The 24,415-nt window shown below is 35.4% G+C and overlaps 1 protein-coding gene across 10 annotated transcripts; it reads right to left on the reverse strand.

Moving 5' to 3' along the window:
* Nucleotides 1-2,600: 2,600 nt before the first annotated feature.
* LOC103408076 (uncharacterized) lies at nucleotides 2,601-11,942 on the reverse strand. Of its 10 annotated transcripts, none has more exons than XM_070819389.1 (9): nucleotides 11,200-11,942; nucleotides 10,940-11,089; nucleotides 10,692-10,844; nucleotides 10,355-10,504; nucleotides 9,231-9,347; nucleotides 8,836-9,135; nucleotides 7,678-7,794; nucleotides 4,929-5,278; nucleotides 2,601-3,559 (listed from the first exon to the last, which is right to left on the reverse strand). In XM_070819389.1, the coding sequence occupies exons 1-9, from the start codon at nucleotides 11,744-11,746 to the stop codon at nucleotides 2,948-2,950; spliced, it is 2,496 nt and encodes an 831-aa protein (XP_070675490.1). In that variant the 5' UTR covers nucleotides 11,747-11,942; the 3' UTR covers nucleotides 2,601-2,947. The 10 variants fall into 10 exon arrangements, with proteins under 10 accessions (XP_070675490.1, XP_070675489.1, XP_070675488.1 ...); XM_070819388.1 differs by having other exon boundaries at nucleotides 4,929-5,281; nucleotides 11,200-11,892; XM_070819387.1 differs by having other exon boundaries at nucleotides 4,929-5,290; nucleotides 11,200-11,892.
* Nucleotides 11,943-24,415: the final 12,473 nt, after the last annotated feature.

Genomic DNA, 24,415 nt, shown 5'->3' on the forward strand with positions numbered 1-24,415 from the left:
ATATATTAAATATAACGTACCAAACAGATATATTAAATATAACGTACCAATCATTTTGTACGTTATTGGTACGTTATATAAATTTAATCTAGGTATGCATTAGTATTTTGGTACGTTATAAAATATTGCTTTTGGTACGTTATGCAATTCTTTATTTAGTACGTACCAAGTTATTAGTACGTTGTATTGTATTATCCATATTTTGGTACGTACAAAACTTATGGTACGTTATGTGTAAGTTGTGTAACCCAAAAAAAAAAGATAACTTTTCACATTAAAACATTGTACTAAAAAATATTTTGTCAACTCTAAATAATTAATTATTGGAATAAGGACTCATTTTAAATAAAAATAAAAATGTGAAAACTCTTAGTTCACGTTTCTACTATAGGTAGTTGTTAAAAAATTCAAATTTATTTTCAGTTGCATGAAATTAGGCAGTCTAGTCTACATCTCAATTTTAATTATAAACGAACTCTTGTTTTTTTATATGTTGAGTTGGAAATTGGAAAAACTATATTTCATCCAATTAATCTTGAACCCCAGTAGATATAATTGAATCCTTAAATTGAGGAAGGGATGAGATTCCATAAAAATAACAATAAATTAATGAATATTATTGAGTGCATTTTTTTTACATGGAAATGGATTTAAAAGAATTTATAAAATACTTAAATTAAGAATATACCTGGAATATAAAGTTTAATTAAAATTAAAAGCACTTTAATCAAAAGTTGAAAAGTAACAGATGTTTAATTTAGAAAAATCTAAAATGAGGCATCTAATTCTAATTAACTGTGATAATTATACATATTGTTATTTCGGGCTGCAAAACCTAATGGGAATCAAATAAACAAATAATGTTTATAATTACACACTACTTGGGAAGATATGGCCAAGTTGGACTTTATGCAAGCCAATACGACGTCATTTTAGCGTGGAGAAGCCTAACTCTATCGTTTTGGCAGATTTGTTCGGTTTATTTCATATTACATCAATAATTGTCTTCCGAGTTTTCATAGTTTTGGTTGTGGTGGGGGGGGGGGGGGGGTCCTTCCAATTTATTCAAAATTATGCTGAATATAAAATTTGTGTACATCACTCAGACTAGAGACAATGTATGTATATATTTTGCTTCAAAATGTCATTTGTACAAAAAATTTAACAAAATAGGTTTCCCAATTTGACATGAAGGGGTCGTTTGAGAAGTGTTTTTTAATTACTGAAAGCATTTTTTAATATAATAATTTTTAGTTTCTAAGCACTTGAAGTGCTTATTGCAAGAAGCACCAGTTATGTACTTCTTGTAAAAAAATACTAGTTATGTGCTGCATTGTTTTGCTTACTCTCCACTTTAAAGCTTTAAGCTGCATTGTTTCAAACTTTAGCAAAACGAAAGAAATTAATGGGAGCAATTGTATGAGTGTTCAGATGCAAGATTACTCTCTCGATCATGGCCTAGAGAAAGTGCCAAGGAGATGAAATCCCTTGTTAACTAAGAAGATAGGTGTCACAAGGAAGATGCAGGAAGAGGGAGGGCATAGGCTTTTTAACAGGTGAAGTCGCCCAAAGAAAAGTACTAGTTAAAGTGAATAGTAAGGGCAAGTTAACCGTCTTGCCCGCTCTAAACTGGTGGAGTTGCTCCAACGCACAACAGAACTGAACTCTTTTCCGGCTTCAAAATCTCGGAAAAATAAGTTGATGAGATGACCGGAATGACCCTGGGAACATTCGCTCCTGTCAATATCATCCTTTGTTGTGGGACACATAAATCGGAATAAGTTGGAAGTAGGGACACCTTGACTTAAGAAAACTAACCTTCACTCTTATTTCCGAGATGAATGTGAATCATTCTAGTTTGAATTCTGAGGTACATCTCCAAATTCAAGTTTCAAAAAAGTTATTATTACGAAGTACTCGAAAATATCCTCATCGTGATTAACATATAATAACATATTAACTCAATTTCATCAACTTATACACCAAATTAACATGATGAGCCTGTTTTCAATTCATACTTAATATGCTAATATATTATAGCATAAAAACCGCTTAATATGACCGAAAAATAAATAATCTATAGCTATTAATTGATATTACTAATTTTAATCAGTGCGACACATAAAACACATCATACACATTACGTGACTAATCTATATACTGTTGTATGTATAAAGAAATATATTCTTTTTATATGGTACATTTTGTCCTAACAAAGATAATGAGAGTGTCTTTTATTTGTGGTGAGTTCTAGAGTTTGGAGTCGGTTCATCGTGTGCCATTGTAATGGGAACGAAGACTATGAGCCCAACAACAGTTCACATACTCGATAGCTGCTTTGATCAATTATTTTCTACTAAAGTACTATTTTCAGTGTGAAAAGAAATCCATTTTCTAAGATCCTATTTTATTTTCAGAATCGTCATGATGCATAAACTTCGTGCAACTTTCAGTACTCCTCTCAGGCTTCTAAACTTTTTAAGTGGTAATTTTAATGTTTAATAATCTCTAATCGATCCTCAGAGAAAAAAAGAAGAAGAGGGTATATCGTCCTTAATTTACGAATCGGTGTAAACAAAGTATATCCTTCCTTTGGTGGATGAGCATACAAGGATCACTGTATTTCACTTATAAACCTCAATTGTTCAACCTCTTACATTACAGAAATCATATGATCAGGAAGAAAAAATTACATGACAATGGAAAAGAAAATATAGCTCCACTAGTAGAAAAAAAAAAAATTACAAAATGACTGAAAACGTGACGCAACTTAAGAACAATAAAATATAAAAACTGAATTGACAGATGAACGTCAAACAAAGTATACGAAGCACAAATTCCAACCAATTGGCAACTAAAGCAAAACATGCAAATTGAAATCAAATTATCCATGTTTTTGTAACTCAAGTTTACCTCCCCATGTAAATAGGGGCTCTTGAAGTTGAAATTAAAGAGGAGTTATCTTGTAACTCCGCTGTGGTACCTTCTTAAAAGTAGCCCAAATCAGATCAACGTACAGTGGAAACTGCGCCATGGCAAAAAACGTTACTGGCAAGCAAGTGATTGCGTAAACCGGAAATGCAGCGTATTTGAGCTTATCTTTAAGCACGAAAAAATGTCCGGCACAAAACGAAACCAACATGGAAGCTATTGACACGAACAGTGACGTGAGCCCTACCAAAAGCTTTCTTGGCAGGTCCTTACCGAAGTCCTTCTCTTGGTACCGGGACGTTAAGATGGATAGGAACATGACCATGGCCGTGACGGAGAAGCAGAGGGCAACCAGGGAGGCAATGGCAAAGATGTCGAAAGCTGGCTGGTTTTCTAGGGTTGGTGTTCCGCTTTCTTCTTTGATGCCGCCGGGGACTGTGGTTGAGGTGGCGAAGGCAACGGTGGCAATGAGGGCAGCAACGACGGAGCAGGACTCGGAGGTGTTGGTTAGCCACTCCCCTCCGGCCTTGACAATTGTGGTGTGGGTTTCGGTGAAGATTTCCTTTGCTGTCCTGCCCTTCTCGTTGTGGCGGGCAAAGAAGTGTAGTGGCATGGAGGTTTTTACAAACTACAAATTAGGAAATAAATTGCTTAAAATCGGGAATTTGATTTTTTAACTATTAATTTATGAGAAAATCGGAGGCAGTGGTCCATGAATTATAAATCCTTAAGAATTAATCTCTAAATTTGTCATATTGTGGAGCAACTATTCTTTTGGGTAACTTAGGCCATGTCCAATGATGAGAGTTAAAAGTTCAAAAGTCAAAAAATGACCTGATTTGTCCAAAAATCGATCTCCAACCAATGACTGAGCTATAATTGTATGGAGTCCATTAGGCCATTATTTGACCAAAGGGGCATTAGACTGGCTAAATGTAGCCTCACTCTTAGTTTTTTTGGGGCTCAGCTCCTTAGTTGTAATAATTGATTTAAATTCTATGACTAGATGTGAAAACATCTAACGATAATTTAACTTAATTAATCTATAAAACTTAAAGTATAAACTTAAAACTAATAAATTATTGAAAGAGCTATGTTTAGCCCTTCAATTGGAGATGATATATGAGTATAGCCTGACATTATTCATTTAAAAATAATTTTTGCAAGGCTGTAATTTTGGACGGAGCTATGTTTTGCCCTTCCGGTTGGAGATGGCCTTAGTTACAAACTTATGTCCCTTATTTGTCCCTTAAAATCTTTTATTTGGATGAAAATTTAAATAGTGCTTCTCCAAAGGGACTCGACATTGTGACAAATTTAGGAACCAATAATTACCAATTTTTAGTTTCAAGATCAAAGGTCCAATCAAGTCAAAATAGGGACGAGTGCTCAAATTCTCTTAATTTATTATCATTTTAATCATATTTCTTTGCCTGAATGAAATTATTCCAATTCTTTCATTTATAGTTTATTCACTTGTCTATAATTATTTTGGGGAAATTTTGAAAACTAGTAAAGTTGTAGACATATATATTTAAGAGCCTCAAGATGGCTCAAGAACCGTTCAAGGGGCCCTTTAGTGTGACTATGTTTCTAAATTTTGTAAAAAGAAGACCTTAAAATGTCTAATATTAGTAAAAATGTTCTCCAAATTCCGCATATATATACGTACTATCTTAATTTTTGCCAAGAATGCAGCTATTTAGTGCTGCAGTCTAGTGATATTCCTCTTTCACTTGTAAGTGAGAGGTCTTAGGTTTGATTTTCGCTAAAGGTAAATTGAAAAAAAATTATTGTGGCTATATCATAGTTAGATTAATTATTACCTAATTTTCTCTATATATCGGCAAAAACAGAAATCATTGTAGTTGGTGTGTCAATATTGTTTGGTAAAATATATATCATAGCTAAAATAAAAATATTATGATGAAAAAAAAGATAAAATAAAAAAAATATAAGATTCATCGGTTGAATATTTCAGTTCTTTGAATCGTTACCTCATACCATTTGATTTCCCATTGCATTTGCAGCGCAGCTCCAGGAATTAGCCAAGGCTTATGTTCTCCCAACTTTGCTGCTAGATGTAATGCACTATTCCCTTCATGATCCACTCTACTGAACACACTTTCTTTCAGGATATTTCTTTTCAGCAAGAGCTTGTACACATGGGGTTGCCTGTATTCTACCGCCAGCAACACTATATTCTTTTTCTCTTTGTTCATATCGTGTATTGCCACTGGAAAAAGTTCAAGGATCTTCTCCACCATTTCAGTCACCCCATTTCTTGCAGCAATCAGTATTGGCGTTTCCGTGTTTACGCTTGGGGTTATATTCTCCGTCTTTTTATCTGCTGAGGACCCTAGAAATTATCAAGCCGTTTGATGTATAACAAAGGGCTTTTTAAACTTTAATCATTGAAGAAGATTTTAGTCAATATACTTAATTCAAATTTATATGTCACTTACTATTATAGTTTAATGGTATTCCTCTTCACTTGTAAGTAAGAGGTCTTAGATTCGATTCTTGCCAAATGAGGATTTAAACCACATTATTGCTTATTCATTGTGAGACTTGGCTCACTACCCCACCCCCTTAGTACAGATAATATCATTTGTTAAAAAAAATCAAATTGATTTTATATTTTTGTTTTAATATTCAATGGATATCTTATTTAATGTCTCCACATTAAATTTTAAATTTATTATTATACACATTTTCATTCATTAATTTTGTTTAACTTTCTCTAGTTAGGGTACCTAAACGTCCGTACCAGAATATATTTTACTGACTAGTGTACTGAAATGTCCGTATCTAATATAGTATGATGCATTAGTGGCACATAAGAACATATACAAAAACCTAAGGGTGCGTTTGTTGCACCAGATTGTCTCGGACTAGACTAGCTTCAAGGATTAAGCTAGACTGACTTAGACTAGACTAAGCTGGACTGACTTAGTGAAGCGTTTGGTGCAGTGTCGGACTAAGAAGCATGATTATAATATTATATTATTTAATCTATATTTATTAATATTTTATTTTTAATTTAATATATCAATTAATATTTTTTCATTACCATATCTTCTTCCCTATTTTCTAGAACCATCTATCTTCATCATTTTTTCACTCCGCCTCTCCCTCTCCATTCCCCTTTTCTCCCATTTTTGTTCCTCCTTTTTTTTTATTGCAAATCCTCTACCTCTTCACTTCATCTTCTTCGCCTCCTCTACACTTCACCTCTTCCTCCTGCCTCTTCACTTCCTCTCACAAAATCACTTGCAAATCTTAAAATCAAAACATAGAGCAAGAAAGAGATTGAAGGAGGTGGGCTACATGTGTGATTGGCTCAAAGGTGGAGGATAAGGGTTGGATCTGGTTTGGTTTTTTTGGGTGCATGTGTGGTTGAAACAACCATGATCACCCACTGCATTTTTTTTTTTTGGATTTCCTGGGTTTTTGAGTTTTCTAAGTTCGAATTTTGGGATTTTCTGGGTTATCTGGGTTCGAGTTTTTCTGGGTGCATGTGTGATTGAAACAACCATGATCATCCCGTTGCAAATTTTTTGAATTTTGCGAGATCTGGATTTGAAAAGGGTTGTGGGACACGAGATAGAAGCAGATGGGAGGAACGAAACAGGGAGGGGTGAAGCGAGCAGATTTGGCTTAGCAGTCCGACCAATTTCGGGGGCCTCGCGAAGACCCTTCAACGAAGCTTTTAGTCCGACTTAGTCTAGGCGAGTCCCATTAAACGTAGTCCCGGCATGAAACAAACACAGGACTACAGTCTAGTCTAATCCAGTCCCCTCTAATCCCGTCAAACAAACACCCCCTAAGTGTACAAAAAAATCCGTACCTAAACATATTATACTAAAATGTCCGTACCTAAATATATTATACTAAACTAGGGTACCAAAATGTCCGTACCTCAACATATTATCCTAAACTAGTGTACCAAAATGTCCGTACCTAAATATATTGTAAGTGGCACATAAGAAAATATGAAAAAAACATAAGTGTACCGAAAAGTCTATCAAAATATTTTCTTATGTAAGATACTTACAATGAATTGGTGATGCAAAATGTCAACAAATAAAAGTTAATTCATTTGAATTCAAATGAGTATTAAAATTTAATTACAATATTTTTCATAAAACTTAATTCATGGACACCATAGAATTATAAATTAAAAAAAGACATTAAATGCATATGTAGACATTCAATCTAGTAAGGACCAAAAACAAATTTTAATCTTGTATAAGACATTTTTCTAAACTTCATCTTATTTAAAAATTAAAATCTAGTTTCTATATAACGGATAAGTAAGAGGATTGATGAGAAAATTTTCAATGTAAACATAACACAAGTCAGTACGCTATAAATTATCTCTTCACTTATGTTATGACACGTGATATACTGATTTGTGTTACGAATCTTAGGAAGCATGAAAACCCAATTCTATTTTGGTCCGAAGTTTGCCAAGTGATCAACAGCTTTAATTTGTTTTGGAAATAAAAAGGAAAAGTATTTTAGAGATTTGATTTAATTAGTGAATTTATATGATTTAATTAGTGGTTTTCTATAATTTAATTAAGATTTTGATTAGATTTGATTTGGTGTAGGTTTCTTTTCCCCTATCTTTATTATCTGTGTAGACCCTTTAAACAACATATAATGATTAGATAAAGAAAATTATGTATCTAATAAGAGAGATTAGGAGATAAAATGAAAAGTGCATGGTGGTTTTATTACCTAAGCCAAGAGCGATCAGCATTTCCTTTGATAAAAGCTTCAAAAACTCAGAGCAGGTGTTGTCGTTTACGGGAATCTTTTGGTCTCCTTGACCTTGATCAACAATGGATTTTGACCCTGCAATTGTTCAAGTTAATAATCTGCTGTCCATTTGTACGTCTAGTTTTGTAATTTGAGTAAACACTAATCTGCTGCCACATGTATGTCAGAGATGGATTGTAATGTTGCAGCCCTATAGCCTTACCAACAACATATATAAAATTCTTTCACTTATGAGAGGTTTTAAGTTTGATTTTTGTCAAAGGTGAAATTGAACCATATTATTGCTAACTCATTGTAAGGTTAAGTCAACTCTCTACTTCTTGGTGTAGCCTATTATAAGGTTTAGCTCACTCTCTATTTTTTCGTGTAGATAATATTGTTTGTTTAAAATTTTTTTTTTCATAAACCCTAAACCCTAATTTGCTTCCCTATATTTGGGAGGGTAGGGTAAGACAGGTCTAGGATTTCTACTCCTGTCAAATGTGACAAAATAATAATATTAGTATTGATTCCTGAAGAGACTGTACTTTCCTAAGAAAGAAAAGTCTCCATAAAAAATTATAACGGGATATCATTTCACGTATCAATGTAATAATTAAGTAAAATTGTTCATATTCTTTAATCATCATCGCTAGAAAATCTATTTGATTTGGAGGCCGTTTCAAAGAAATTGACGTTTCATCTGCAAGAAAAAAAAATTGTTATGATAATTGTCAATTTTTTTGACACATGAATAATTTGATTTGGTCTAGTTTTCCTTATCTTGTAGACAAAAGATTGTTTTGATTTATTTCCTAGTATTGTTCATTTGTAATCTCATAAATACTTCCTCATGAAGAAGAATAAAATATTAAAATTGTATTCGAGAATCCTAAGATTATAGAGAATTCTAAATTTATCCTAAATCCTTTATTTTCATCCTTATGTTATCTGTAAATGTGATAAATTATGCATTGCCAACGCCAATCATTGTGTCGGGTATTTTTTAGAATTTTATTATTTTCGTAATTTGCTTTAAATTAGGATTATGACCTTAGGATTTGAAATAGTTAAGCTATTAGGGTTGTTACGACGGGTCACAATAAATTCTAATTAAGCAAGTCAAATAGCAGTTACCTTCTGGGGTTTTTTCTTCACCATTCTTTGGCTGCTCAGCCTCCTGTTGATGCATTGGAACAACGAGGGCGCTATGGGAGGGCATAAGGACGGCGCCGCCATCAGCAATGTTATAAGGTGTGGTCTCATCAATGTCATCATTGTCTTTTTCTTTGTGGGAAAGTGGTGAGGTGACCTGCGGAATCATACCACTATCTTCATACACATACATGACAGCTCGTCCTAAGAGTTCGGTCATGATCTGAACGGACCATTTGTGTTTTTCTTTCTTTTCCCTTGTCTTTCTTATCTCCGTAGACCCTTTAAACAACATATAATGATTAGATAAAGAAAATTATGTATCTAATTGAGAGAGATTAGGAGATAAAATGAAAAGTGCATGGTGGCTTTATTACCTAAGCCAAGAACAATCAGCAGTGCCTTTGATATAAGCTTGACAAACTCAAAGCAGGTGTTGTAGTTTCCGGGAAACTTTTTGTGTCCTTTACCTTGCTCAAGATTGGATTTCGACCCTGCATAAGCATAATGTCTAGTTTGGTAATTTGCATTTTGATTTAAACTCTAATCTGCTGTCACATGTATGGCAGAGATGAATTGTAACGTTGTTGGCCTAAAGCCTTGGCAGCTGTCCTAAGTACTGGGAACATTGTCCAAATCGTGAAAATCTTCTCTGCTCTGTGTTTTCTTTTCCTCTCTGCCTTTCGTTCATATCTTCATTTTTTCCTAATCTGTAGTTCTAGATTTGATTAGGTTGGAAGGTGGTCTGAATACCAACAGCAAATATAAAATTTTCTCGACAAACAAAGATTTTATAAACCCTAAACCTTAATTTGCTTCCCTATATTTGGGAGGGTAGGGTAAGAATAAATTAGGTCCAGGATTTCTACTCCTGTCAAATGTGTCAAAATAATAATATTAGTATTGATTCCTGAACAGACAATACTTTCCTAAGAAAGGAAAATCTCTATCCACCATTATAACGGGATATCATTTCACCGTAACATTATAATTAAGCCAAACTGTTCATGTTCTTTAATCATCATCATCGCTAGAAAATCTATTCGATTTGGAGGCCGTTTCAAAGAAATTGACGGTTCATCTTAAAGAAAAAAAAATGTTATGATAATCGTCAATTTTTTTGACACATGGATGATTTGATTTGGTCTAGGTTTCATTGTCTTATAGACAAAAGATTGTTTTGATTTATTTCCTAGTATTGCTCATTTATAATCTTATAAATACCTCCTTATGAAGAAGAATAAAATATTAAAATTGTATTCGAGAATCGTAAAATTGTAGAGAATTCTAAATTTATCCTAAACCCTTTATTTTCAACTTTTTGTTATCTGTACATGTGACAAATTATGCATTAAGGAGGACTATTGCCCTTACTACAATGAGGAAACTATTATATATATCCTTCTTAAAGCACATTATAATAAAGTGTAAATGTAGAAAGGTTACACAGCATGCCTTCCTTAGAAGTTACCTGGATTTGAAGTGTTAAGAGTTTGCTTACTAGGTTCTATAGGGTTCTCTGGATCTGCTGACTTTTTCTCTCCTCTCTGATCGATGGTGTTGATCGTGTGAGTACGATTAGGTGCTTGGGGGACGTTCCCTGTATCTGCTGATTGTGTTTCTTCTTTCTGATTGTCTTCCTTTTTGGTAACTGCAAAATGAATACCTACTTTTTAGTAGTGAGCATAAGGGAATTACATCGAACTATGAAGATAAAAAATTCAAGTCTAAAATATAATCACTTGGCTATGATTATACTTCTATGGTTGCATCAAGTTGCAGGAGAAATACTCGAACAATTGAGGTATTTTGAGATATTTGATTTTGAATTCCCCTACCAAGGCGAATTGTTCTCCAGAACAACCTAATGAAGTTGATGCATGTCTGGTAGTTTTCTGGATGTTCGGGATTCTCTTCCTCTTTGAATGTCTTAATTATCCCCTCATTAGATCGTTTCCTTTGCTCCACCTTGAGCTCATCAACATATATACCTGCCAAATTACCATATATATATACAAAGAATGAGTAAGGTGATACATGTAACTAGATTTCAATCTTACCAATAATATTCTGTATTAGTACTCACAGTGGTAAATAATTTCTTGGAATCGGCTGAGGTGGCTCCCGCTTTTGAAGGCAGAAGGCTTGGTAGCCAGAAGATGGAGAGGGGAAAAGCCTTGCGCATTGACAGAATTAACAAGATCTTCATACAAGTGAATTATCTGAAATGCCAAATCTGTCAACCAACAAGGTACACATTGTTATTGATTTTACATATCATAAGGGAGTATATATAGCTGGTATATATGTGTGTGTGTGTAAGTGATCAAGTTAAGGGCTAATTACCAAAGTAGTCCCCGGAAATTGCACAATGCAAGATGGTATCACCGTTATTCCTCCTACAATAATTGTAGCGTTTCCGACGATCATCAAGGGTAGGGGTATAAATGCGGTGCATGCATAAGAAGGCATCTTTTTTACCATAGACAGCAGCCAAGAATAGAGGAGTCTCATTGTCTACATTAAAAGTAGTGACCAACGATGGATGAGCGTTGGCAAGGAACGAACACATTGTCTCGTTTCCCATCCATGCCGCGATGTGGAGAGGGGTATTCCCTCGCTCGTTTTGAATTTCAAGCTCCTTTCCAGTAATCTGATTAACTAGCTCTTTAACATGTTCTTCTTGGCCATCAGATACTGCTACGTGTAGTGCTGTGTCACCTGACTTGGTGATTTTTGCCCCGTGAGCCTCCTCGTTGAGCCTATAGATTCTAACAACTGCTTTCCACTTGCTCCGCATGGCAATTTGGAACAAGTATCTCTTGATCTTCTCTGTGTCCATACCCTTGATATCCTCATCCGTGAGAGAATCCTCATCTATTATTGGGTACATTTCTTCTTTTCCTGATATGAATGGTAATCAACACTGACGTTTGTCTTCATATTTATTCTGGCAAGTAAACCATGTTTAACTTGTAAAGTAGCATAGTTTCCAAAAGAAGATACTTCTTCTGTGACCACAACTCTCTACTCTACCTTTACACTTGCTAAATTACAAAGAAAATTCTCTTCACCCTTTTTCTTTAATTTGTTACTTATCTCTCCTTTACACTTGTTATACTCTATACCAACATCAAAAAGATCACAACAGCTATTCCATACTCACTTCCCTTTTTGTTTTTCGGTTTCCAGCTGTGGACGTACATAAGAAAGTCACTCTTATCACCTAGCAAAAGATGACCCACAGATGTTGATTTTGGAATTACTTTATCACCTAGCACTGCTAGTATTTGATGCTTCCTGAATTTACTTGGTGTACAATTTTCCAACAAGAGAAGTAACTGTTGGTGCTTCCTTTTCATTTCTTTTTTCTCTTTTCCTTTAACATGTCTTAAACTTGACTAAATATGCATCTAATTAAAATTTCCAAACCAGTATATCGGTGCCTATTAGTGAGTTGAGTTCAATTTTCTTAGTACCAGTTATATTAGATAAAAAGCAAAAGAGCTAGAAAAGAAACCTAGTGCATGTTGCAAAAAAAAAGGCCCTTAATCGTGGGATAAGAAGCACCAAGAAATGGCCATTTCCTGACGGTTTTTTTAGGGAGTTTTAACGAAAAGCCCATGGTACTGTTCACTTTAACGAAAAACCACATTTATACACTAAAAAGTCAAACCTGGTACTATTCACTTTACTCTTTATTTTGTCCTTATCATTAAAATTCAAAGTTTTCAAACAATTTTCATTAGTTTTTTTATTTTTTTATTTTTTTTATTGTGCAAGTGCTTTTTTCTTGTAGACGGAAGTCACTGATCATGATGTGATTATTAGGGATGGACAACGGTTATGACGAACGGGTAACTACATTTTTTACCTATAACTGTTTAAATTTTTCTTTCCATAACCGTTTACCCATTTACCCATTAGATAATTGTCTAAATGGTTATACACATACCAATAACCGTTTATAAACGATTAACCATACCCATAACTGCATACCTATTTAACCGTAACTGTTTATCCATTTTTTAACCCATTTACCATTTTTTACCAATTTACCTTTTTTTTTACCTGTCTACATTTTTTTAACAACTTGAAAATTGAAAAAGTAAAATTTGTCATAATTTTTTTTTCTTTCTAAATTGAAATAATTGAAATAATTTATGACGTGTTGCAGTTTTATTATATTAGGAATATGATTGTGTAAATCCTAATAAATATAAGAATGTATCTTATATTCCTATTAGGAGTAGATTACCTATTAAATGTTGTAATCCTAAAGGATAAAGAATTAACCTTCCATACTACTATAAATAAAAGTACAATGGGGTGAAATAACACACACCCACAATTACACATCTCTCTGTTCTCTCTATTATTGCCGCACCTTTCTCTCTCTCTATGGCCTCCATAATTGTTCAGTAAATTATGCCTACAACACGTTATTGACACGCTCTTGATGCTAAACTAAAGAGAGTTTGATCTTCAATCCGGAGAGTATTACGTTTTAATCATTCTTTTTATGATTAATTTATTATTTTATTGAATTGATCTACATGGTATTGATTTAATTTAATTCTTCTATGTTGAACGTGATATAACGCATTGGAGATGCAATTTCGGCTTTCCGAGATGGATCTTCTACAAATTCAAAGGCTTTTGATGTTTTCTGCCAATCAGGTACTCTTAAAATAAAGTAAGATATTTGAAATGACCTTGAAGCATGAAAACATTCCCCATGATGCATGAACCCCCTATGTTTATATTTTCCTTACGATATATATATATTGTATATGTTTATATTTTGTCAATATATATATTTGTTTCATGCATTGCACAATTAAATTGCCATGTGGAATTTGTGAGTCAATGTATATAAAATAAATTAGAAGCAAATTTTGGGTAATCTTTGGCATCATCGTGGCAACACCACAGCATCACCGTGGGATGGCATCGACAAACTGGATCATCTACGCAGCCCTTTTGGGCCTGTTGCTCCATATCAGACACAACCAAGCCTCGACTTGACTTACATATCACACGGGCCTGATAGCCCTGGTCCATCCGAGCCCAAACCCACATGTAGAAGCATGCTGGGCTTGTTCCCAGGCACGAGCTTGCAACCCTGCTCCCTTGTCTCGGCCCACGATAGCAAGCTGCCATGCTTGCTAGGCTTTGAATTAGCCTCAACCTGTAGGTTTTTTTGCAGCCAGCCCATACAACTGGGCTCCCCACACCAAACCCACAGGCCAACAAACATGCTGGGCCTTGAACCCACCCCTCTTAGCCTAACACGCCAGCCTTCATGGCTGGTCTTATCCCTTGCACCCGTGGCTTGTAGCATATCTCCGAGCACTTCTTTTGCTCACGGCACCCAACCCTCTTTTGGGCTATGGTATTTTCGACCCTATAATATTATTTTAATATTATTTTGGTTCTACAATCGACCTCGTATGGCCCGATTTATTGAATTAATTAAAAGTGACTTGTAGTCCATTAATCCGATAATGAATCTAAAATTATTGACCTGAATATCACTTTTGGACATTAACGATTCAATAATTTATTTTTATACTTTGAACCGTTGACATACTTTCGTAGTAACGAAGCTCTCACACTTAAGTTCCCGAAGAATCTTAAATCCATTACACTTAAATCAACATATTGCATTCTGTGTTCTTGCAGGAACCTCCCTTTTATGAACTAAATGTTCATAAACTAAATTGAACCTGTAGTTTCAAATTTAGTGCCTTTGAAACCCGTAGTTTTCTTAAAACAATACACCCATGAAAACCCGACGTTTTTCATGAAAACCATGTCTTAGAACTCGAATGTTCTAACTTTCATGCTTATGGATTATTCATTCCCATAGCATAAATCACAATCTTGTTCCATCCAAATTCAATGGATTGTCAAACCGTCACAAGTTTGATTTCCCGTATTTGGATGTTTCTAATAGAAACCATTTTATATGTGGGTACAAGACGTAAATCTCCACTTGGCTATTAAGAAGCTGAGAAACCATTGAAGCCAACAATGGCAAGGAAGAGCTGAATAAGCCTCCGCCATGATCTTCATTCAAAGACTTATGCCCAAAACATTACAAATGGAAATACCTCCCGAACGAGGATTCCATGGCTCTTTGGCTCGCTCCGATGGACCATATAATCATGAAAGATATTGCCCGAAGCACACCATGATTACGTCCACGAATGAGTACAATTTTGAAGTTTATAAATCCGATCGAATTTTGACTAGAGAATATTTTTCTCGTCCTTCCTTGTTTCTAACTTGCCCCTGAAGCAGTAGTGTAGAAAGCAGAAGTTTATCAAATTCTTGGATCTGATTACTACCATAAACATATGGTAGAATCAGGGCCTGCCAAGGTGTGGCATCATGCCCGAAGTGTGATCCTTGACACCTAAGACCTAAGACTTCAAGAATAAAGGGATAATATTCCCAAGCCTTAATCCTACAAAATCTACTTCTGTCTCGATGGAATAGATAATTGGTTATGCACCTGTTCGTGCCCTTACCAATGCTTTTGAGGAGTACCATTCTAGTAGTCAATATGTGAGATTGATTTTGCTCCCCCAAACATCGTTGAAAAAGCATAATTTTGACATGGATGGCCTTGTTGGCTGAATCCCCTTAGTAAACCATTTACTTTGTGAACATTTTTCTATGTTCTTGGATTCACGTTTGGTGTTTGTTTTACTTATGGATAATTTTATTGATATTGTCCTCGAATATGAGTTAATTGAATCATGTTTCCTAATACATGTGACCCAATTCAATTAAACACGTGATTGGGTAGGAATGTGGGAAAGTTAGTTGTCTAGATGAATGTAATACGACACACACTAACTTTATACCTAAATCACATCTCTAACAACGACTTCAGGTCTATCCAACCTGATTAAGAGCATTGGTAGGCTCCTCGTTGTATGAATGGCACTGAATTACCATTTAAGGGACCTTAAATTCTCCCTGTTGTTGAGTTTTTAAGGATATTCGAGAGAACAATGATCATAAATGAAACCACTGAAGAAATTAGAGTGAAATATCTTTACATCACCTCCAAGATTGAGCCTGAAGCTTTGATTTGGGGCCAATGTGTTGTCTCCCAAATGGAAACACGCCATATGTGGCCGGCCTAGAGTCGGGTGATTCGAGCAGTTTACTAGTTTTGGCACAACCTTTTGGGACACTTAGGTCGAACAAAGATGCTACAATGCATCTCCTTACCCGAAGTAAGGATCTTGTACCTACAAACACACTTTACCAAAGCCGGCCCATTTGGGAACTTTGATATTTATATCATCCCTCGCAAAGAAAAGAAACGACTCTCTTTTCACAGTGGATTCAAGGGAATATATGTGGACTAATCCAACTAAAATGCAGACCATATAAATACTTATGGTTTTGGTTGATGAATCGACAAACTGGTCACATGTTTGTCTACACACATTGCTGCTAAACCTCTTGGCCGATTAAGGGTTCACCACCCTACTTATCCCTTAAGGTCCGGGAGACTGGATAATGCCGGAGAGTTTATATCGATGGTTTTTCGATAAAGTATTGCATGTATTTGGGGTTTATAATTGAACATCGAATTCCCATGTTCACCCCAAATAACCTCGCCTAGCGATTATAAAGCGCAATTTAAATGATCTCTTGGATTTTTGTGAATGTACCAAGTTTTTAGTTTCTGCCTAGGGTTATGCAATCTTGTATGCAGCTATGTTGGTTTGCCTTGAAGCCCATTGCCACCCAACCTATATGACGTTACAGTTGGTTACTGGGTACGAACTTGACGATTTTCTTATTTATGCATTTGGGTGTGCATTCTATGTACCAAGTTTCGCCGCCGCAACGTACCAACATGGGTCCTAAAAGAAGGATGTGAATCTTTGTCAATCATGATTCTCCTTCACACTAGCTCTCTTAGATCCCTTGCACGCGATCTCTTTACAGCTCATTTGTGGGTTGTCACTTTAATAAGACAGTCTTGTCGCCGTTAGGGGGAGATAAGAATGTCAACGTTGCTTGAGAACGGCACGAATTTGCGTGGACGTTGCCCATTATGTCTTATCTCGATCCCCGTACCGCACAAGTGCGATAAATTCTAGCTTTCAGAATATTGCTCCAGACGCATTACTCTGATCTAGCTAAAGTGACGAGATCATATACTAGTTGCAAACATGCTTGTAAGGATATATGTACTTAACGGACGTCGAGTCAACATCCCTGGAGGGTGTGCCTCCCTTATTGGACGATTTGGATGCCCTTGTTGGACGGTTCGGTACACCGACAGAAAGCTAATCAATCTGTCTTGGCCTCGAGCATGACATATCACTCGGTTCGTAGGATTCACTTCCCTGGAAGAGGAAGACATAGCACAACAATGAATCTAAACTAGATCGCTGTCTCAAATCATTTCCTTCTCATGAAATTAATCCGGATTACTCTAGAGCCTTGAAGTTCTTGGTCCAGTATACTAGTTTGGATGAGAAAATGGAATTGAAATGAGATTATCATCGATGATGTTTTCACTTATATGGTAGCTACCGACATAAATAAAAAGTGACGATATCGAACCGTGTTCTGATGATTAAATGACAACATAGAACTGATTGGACAACCAAAATAACAATCTAGGTCAAATTCCTTACCAAAGTGTGTTTGAACCTGTCGTTCCTACACTGCCCAAGGTAACTCTATTGTGTTACAAGTGGGAAAGGAAGCGTTATGAGATGAATGAAATAGTGTGATATGATGCACTCCTTACGACGCAAGGTTTCTCTCAAATATCCTATGATTAATAGCAGCATTATGAAATGTGGTTAGTATTTCTCCTTGGGGATATATATATATATATATATATATATATATATATATATATATGTGGAGTTTTACATGTAAGTTCCTGAAGAAATACATGGACTAGTTTAAATAGTTCCAAAACCACGGAACACCCTCTTAACTCGCTTTGAGGCGTTCACTTATGGATTAAAAAATCCGACGGATGTGGTATACCTATCTATGTGATTATTTGATCAGTTAGGAATATGAATGAATGCCTTTGCGTGTTAAACTATGAAGTCTTATTTCGAATTGCTAGAGTTACTGAAGGAGAATTTTGTGAAAAACATGTTCATTTAAGCAACATCTATAACATGCAATTAACAATTAAAAGGCGGAATCATGCTTGTATGCACTTAAAAACAAAACATTAACCATGAAATTCAAAGCCTAGTAGATTGGTGAACCAAGACTCAACTCAAATCAAAGTGAGTTGAGAAATTTATACCTTTGTAGATTCCTCTTTGCATAAGCAAAGGCTAATCACCCAAGGAGAGGGCCTTCATTCCTTGCTTCTTAGATCCATGGATTTGGATGGAAGAATATGTTTCTCCAAGTTCTAAAAAATAGAGAACCTCTAAGTCTCCACACCAAGGTAAGATGTGAAGAAGAGATGAGTGACCTTGGAGGAGAAAGATTACTAGCTAATCCCTCCAAGGGTGGCCGGCCTCTTTAGAGAGAAAGGAGAGCTTTGTGTTGTCTCCAATTTTCTCAAAAAACCCTAAATGAATTTTGGCTATAAAGTCATATTTATACCTTTATTCATTGGAGTGGCAAACTTGTAATTAAAGCAAGTTCACTACCCTTCCTCTAAATGGCCGGCCTTAGGGTATTATTGGGCTATTTGGGCCTTTGTGAATCATTATTCATTAAGTTGTCATACAACTTAAGTCAATGGATTTGACGTTCAAAGCCCATTGGGCCTTAAGGTCCAATACTATCCCGAGGTCTTTAACGAACTTATTCGTTTGATTAATTAACGTATTAATTAATCCTTAACCATTTAATTATTCTTACTCATCTCCTTTGTTTCTTCAATATCTACCTTACACGGTGTATGATCCATTAGGTTCCTTTTAGCGAGGCAGTGGGCGATTAGAACTTTTTCAAATCGATTGTGAATTGAAACTTACTTTCAATTCTCCCTTTAGTGATTATACACGTTTAGGGCTTCCATAAAACATGAGTGACACCTAGCAGTATGTCATGGTTACCCAAGCTAATCAGAAGAGGTGGAGAACCTATTCAGTTTAGGATTACAATGCAATACGGTATTTCTCTAATACAATACTCTTGACCACATTGTTTGGTTTGATAGTTTATTCATGTCTACTATCCAATGTGATTCATTTACTTATATGATTACCTTGAATGTGATTTGGAACGACTTCCTAAATCTTATTCATACTTTGGCCAGAGATTCTTAATCATATCATAGAGTATTCTCCCTCAAACGGTTTGAAGGTTAGAGATCCCTTGTTGCGCATTCACTTGCCTCCATGGCTAAGTGGCTTAACCCCAACTATGTCGTGGACACCCTCGGACGGGGTGACTTTGACATAGTCAAAGATCAAGGACCTAACCACAAGACAACTATGATACCTCAGGTCAAATGACTACTTTGCATTATCCCAACCATGAGTTCTCATGTGACATGAGTATGAGAACTCCTTGTTGATCGTGTTAAGTGGACTCATTCGTTATTGAGCACCTACATGCTTGTCTTGGTGTCAATCACACCAATGACTCGAGACTAGTCACTCTCCCTAAGAGAAGACATAACATGTACTGATCTTAACGGATTGTCAATGCCCAATTGGCAATCCTATGATCAGGAACGTTTAGGATATGTATACGAAAGAGAATGGTCTCGTGAATCTAATTTGTTTAAATTACATTCTCCTAATTACATATTCCTTGGACTTATCGTTTAAGCATATAACATTTATATGAGACGGCTTAAACAATAATCTTTGCCCTTGATATTAAACTAGATTAGTTTAACATGTGAAATGTCCGTAAAGTATCATCATATGATTGGTTTTAGGGCACATTTCCAACAGTTACAATTTATGTCGTTGACACGAATCTCACTAAAACTCTAGAAGAGCTTGAGAAAACTGCCTCGCACCTGAAGATGGAATTTGAGATGAAGGATCTTGGGAAAACTCGTTTATGCTTGACCTGAAGTTGAAGCATTGTTCTGATAGTATTTTGGTCTACCGGTCGAACTACACCTGAAGGTGTCACCTTTGAGTATACCTTTGATCATCCATACGTTATATGCAAATGAGACCCTTGAAGAGGTTATGGAATCCGAAATTCCTTATCTAAGTTCAACTTTGCACTTCGTTGTATTTAGCTCATTGTATTTAGACAAGACATCTCCCTCGCTGTTGATCTATTAGTAAAGATGTAGCACCGCGCCAACCTGTAACCACTGAATTGGTATTAAAGATGTACCCTGAAGGTACTACAAGGGCAAATCCCAACGCATCTCGAGTGGATCCAGCCCCTCTGATCCTCGAAATGATGCTTGCCTTATTTGTTATGCTAACGCATGTTACTTATCAAACTCGCACAAGGTAAAATCCCTGAATGGTTATGTCTTTACCGTTAGGGATATCGCAATATCTTGGGTGTCCACGATATGACCTTAGTTGTGAAATCTTCGAATCGTTCCAAGAATCACCACACTTCACTACGCCATAAGTGAGACATGGTTATAAGTTTTTGTTGAGCATATTCAAAGTACTTGATGAGTTTTCATCCATCGTTGAGTCCCAACGACGATCTATGAAGATTATGCTGCATGTATCAACATGACCAAGCCATGATTTATCAACAAAGTCAACACCAAGACATATTGCGTCTACATCTACATCAACAAAGCATTAGGAGATTGAAGTCATGCAAGCCGATCCTAGACAACCTTGCCGACCTTTACACGACATCATTGCCGAAGTCATCCTTCCAGAAGCTTGTCCGAGGAATTGGTATAGCTAACAATCATATGCAATGCTTGTAGTTCTCATATGGAAGTTATGTCAACCTTAGGGGGAGTATCCAGAAGTATACTCACTTGATCTTAATGTACTCTTTTTCCCTACGATTAGGAGCATTTTTCCCACTGGGTTTTTGCTACCTAACTAGGTTTTAACGAGGCACCCATTCTAGATTGATCATACCCTTGTGAGCTCTTCTACTTGTGTCTAAAAGACGTATAGTTTTGACTTAATGCAACTTCTCACTTTTCTCTTTAGCCAATGGGTTTTTCTCCTACCTTGGGTTTTACCATAGCGAGGTTTTGTAAGTTTTACTTTTTATGCATTCTTTCGTTGATTTGAGACTCGCATTCGCTCATTGTGCTGACAACTTCATCAACTGTACTTACTTCATCGCTGAAGACCTGATGCGCCATTTACTTGAGTATTTACACACTCAAGGGGGAGTGTTGCAGTCCTATTAGATTAGGAATATGATTGTGTAAATCAAAGTAGATATGAGAATGTATCTTATATTCCTATTAGGAGTAAATTACTTATTAAATGTTGTAATCCTAAGGGGTAAGGAATTAACCTTCCCTACAACTATTAATAAAGGCATAATGGGGTGGAATAACACACACCCACAATTACACATCTCTCTTATCTCTACTATTGCCGCACCTTTCTCTCTCTCTATGGCCTCCATAATTGTTTAGTAAATTATGCCTACAACATGATGATATTTTTTAGTGTTATCAATCTCTACTATTGCCGCACATTTCTCTCTCTCTCTCTCTATGGCCTCCATAATTGTTTAGTAAATTATGCCTACAACATGATGATATTTTTTAGTGTTATCAATAAAAGTAATTTACAGTAACACAAATGATTCTAGCAAATTTTTGGCATGGGGTTAAACCCCATGCATCATAAAAAGGAAGATATCATGAATTGACCAAAACACTACCTTCTGTAAGTAATTATCATAGAAATACAGAATACAGATATAGAATGAATACATGAAGTTTTGTGGAAAATAACCAAAATCAATCTCCATAAGTGTAAATCGAACAATATCAACAAACCACAATTATCCATGTACCATAATAACCATACCAATTTAACAATAGTTCCTCCACAATTCAATACAACAAACAAAACTAGGGGAAAATTTTCAATCTAAATTCTTAAGTGAATAGAATAAAAAAAATGATAATGCTAATGGGCAGTGAGGAGAGAAAGAAGAGTGACAGAGATGAGAGAGGGGCAGCGAGGAGAGAGATGAGTGGCGGAAGTTTGGGTCAACAATTTAGAGTTTTTAGTTTTTTTATTTTTATATATATTAAAATAAACATATAAATGGGTATCCGTTTATAATCGCGGATAATACTCATAACCATTCATTTAAATTTCACTAGTAAACAGTTATACCCATACCGTTTATTTATCTAAATGGTTATCCATAACCGTGACTGTGAGTTTTAAATAGGCGGTTAACTGCGGTTACCCATACGTGCGGGTATTTTGTCCATCCCTAATGATTACGAACATGTCGAAAGCTAGCTGGTATTTCAGGGTTGGTTTGCGGCCATCCTCTTTGATGGCAACGGGAACATTGGTTGACCTGGCGGCTGGTGATGAGGGGGGCCGCAATGGAGGTGTTGGTAAACCATTCACCTATTTTTTCTGTCAAAATATGGGTTTTGGTGAATATCTCTATACGGTTATTCCCTCATTGTGTGGGGTGAAGTATTGTATGTTGAGGTTTTTACAAACTTCGAACTCGTTTGGTATTGAAAGTAACGGAGAATGATTTTTTATTTTGAATAGATTAACATAAAGGAAATTTCTTCCTTTTAATTCTACTATTTTGGGAAGGATTGAAATATGATAATTATTTTTCCTGCTTAATCCATCTCCTTCCTTCAAGTTCGTCATAGTTTTTTCATTTCTACTTCAACATATATATAGCTTGAAAATGTTGTCTTATCCATTTCAATCCGATGAATGCATGTTGGGAAAAACGAACTAGGATCATCTCCTGAGCAATTCGCTTGGGATCCCGCAATCTTGTCCGTTCATTTTATATCGTGCGGTCAGTTTTCGTTAGGTACTATTCATATTTGAATTTTAAAATTTAAATTTTAAATGATTTCTGACCGCACGATATACGATAAACGGACAAGATTGCGGGATCCCTAGGATCCCTAGGGAATTGCTCAGGAGAGCATCCTGGTTCGGGAAAAACAATCCCACTCATCACGGCAATTGAAGAAACACTGACCACGAGACCACAGACGACTATGGAACAAACCTAAGTTGGAGGAGGTTTAATGGACCAATGTGTGGAGTTATATCTTAAAAAGGTACATTACTTATTTTCAATGGTTAATTGTCAATTTAGTTCCTTAATTATCACCTAAGTAAAAATTAGGTTCCTAAACTATTTTTTTTTCAAAAAAATTAGTCCTTAAATTATAATAATTTGCCAATTACATCCCTAATATTATATTCGAAGCTACTATATCTAATTTTTCATCAGTTTAAGTCACGTTAATTACTTGCATGTGATACACATTGGAGGCTTGGATTGGTAATTTTTCATAAAGAAATAGTGTATGAAGTAACTTTGGAGGGTAAATTAGATGTTAGATTTGCAACATATATAAAATGTTAAGGACTTATAGGCAAGAATATGATGGTATTACATTATAAAGTGTATCAAGTGACTTAAGTTAACGAAAAATTAGATAAAATAGCTTTGAATATAATAATAGGGATGAAACCAACAATTTATAATAAATTTAGGGACTTATTTTAGGGAGTTTTAACGAAACACTCCTGTTCACTTTTAGCGAAAAACCACATTTTTACCTTTCCTGATACTATTCACTTACACCTTTATTTGTCATTTTTCATTAAAACTAAAGTTTTTTTGGACTTTTCGTTAATTTTCCTCTTATTTTACCCAAAAAATAATTAAGGGACCTAATTTTCACTAAAGTGATAGTTCATGAACTAACAATCTGTACTCGCCATCCATTGCACAATGCAAGCATAGACGGAGCCACCCTAGGCTTACTGGGGGTGGATGCCCCCACTCACATTGGTTCTTAAATAAAAGAGAGTACATGTAGTATCAACTTTCAAGCTAAAACCTCACTTAATAACCACTCTATTGAAATAGAATATTCACTTTCATTTGGCCAACAACACCCCACCCATTATTTTATGCCATACGCAATAGAAAAGAAGCATAATGGACCTGATTGTAGGCATTGACTACAATACTTACATGTATTTAATACAATAACCATCTAACGATCAGTATAATTCATGTAATTAAATGTATTTAATAGAATCACTATTTGACTATCGAGGTGGGTGATTTGTATTAAATATATGTAAGTATTGTAATTTTATTGTAATTTGGAGTTTTTCGTTCTAATTGATTTATGTTATCATTTTTGTTTACTTGCTCTATTTGTTGTGTTTCTTCTTCTTGTTTGTGCATATTATTTACTAGATTTTAAAATGATTTTGATTTATCAATGTTGGTTGTTTTTGATAAAGAACAGTGATTTCCACAAACATAAAACATTTGACCTAACATATAAGTGGTTTGTTTGTGTACTAGGTTTAACTTTTTAATTTAACTTTGTTGTTTTAGGATGCCCCCATTCAAAAAAATATCTAGCTCCGTCCCTGAA

This window comes from Malus domestica, chromosome 03 (genome assembly GCF_042453785.1).
Source record: "Malus domestica chromosome 03, GDT2T_hap1".
NCBI lineage: Eukaryota > Viridiplantae > Streptophyta > Magnoliopsida > Rosales > Rosaceae > Malus > Malus domestica.

Bases quoted from the DNA above. Each gene is read 5' to 3' on its own strand.
- LOC103408076 (XM_070819384.1), bottom strand. From the start codon at position 11,746: ATGTACCCAATAATAGATGAGGATTCTCTCACGGATGAGGATATCAAG. The intron at 9,136-9,230 runs GTAATAAAGCCA...TGTTGTTTAAAG, and splicing joins GCTGATTGTTCTTGGCTTAG to GGTCTACGGAGATAAGAAAG. The intron at 3,560-4,928 runs GTAACGATTCAA...CCTAATTTGTAG, and splicing joins GGGAAATCAAATGGTATGAG to TTTGTAAAAACCTCCATGCC.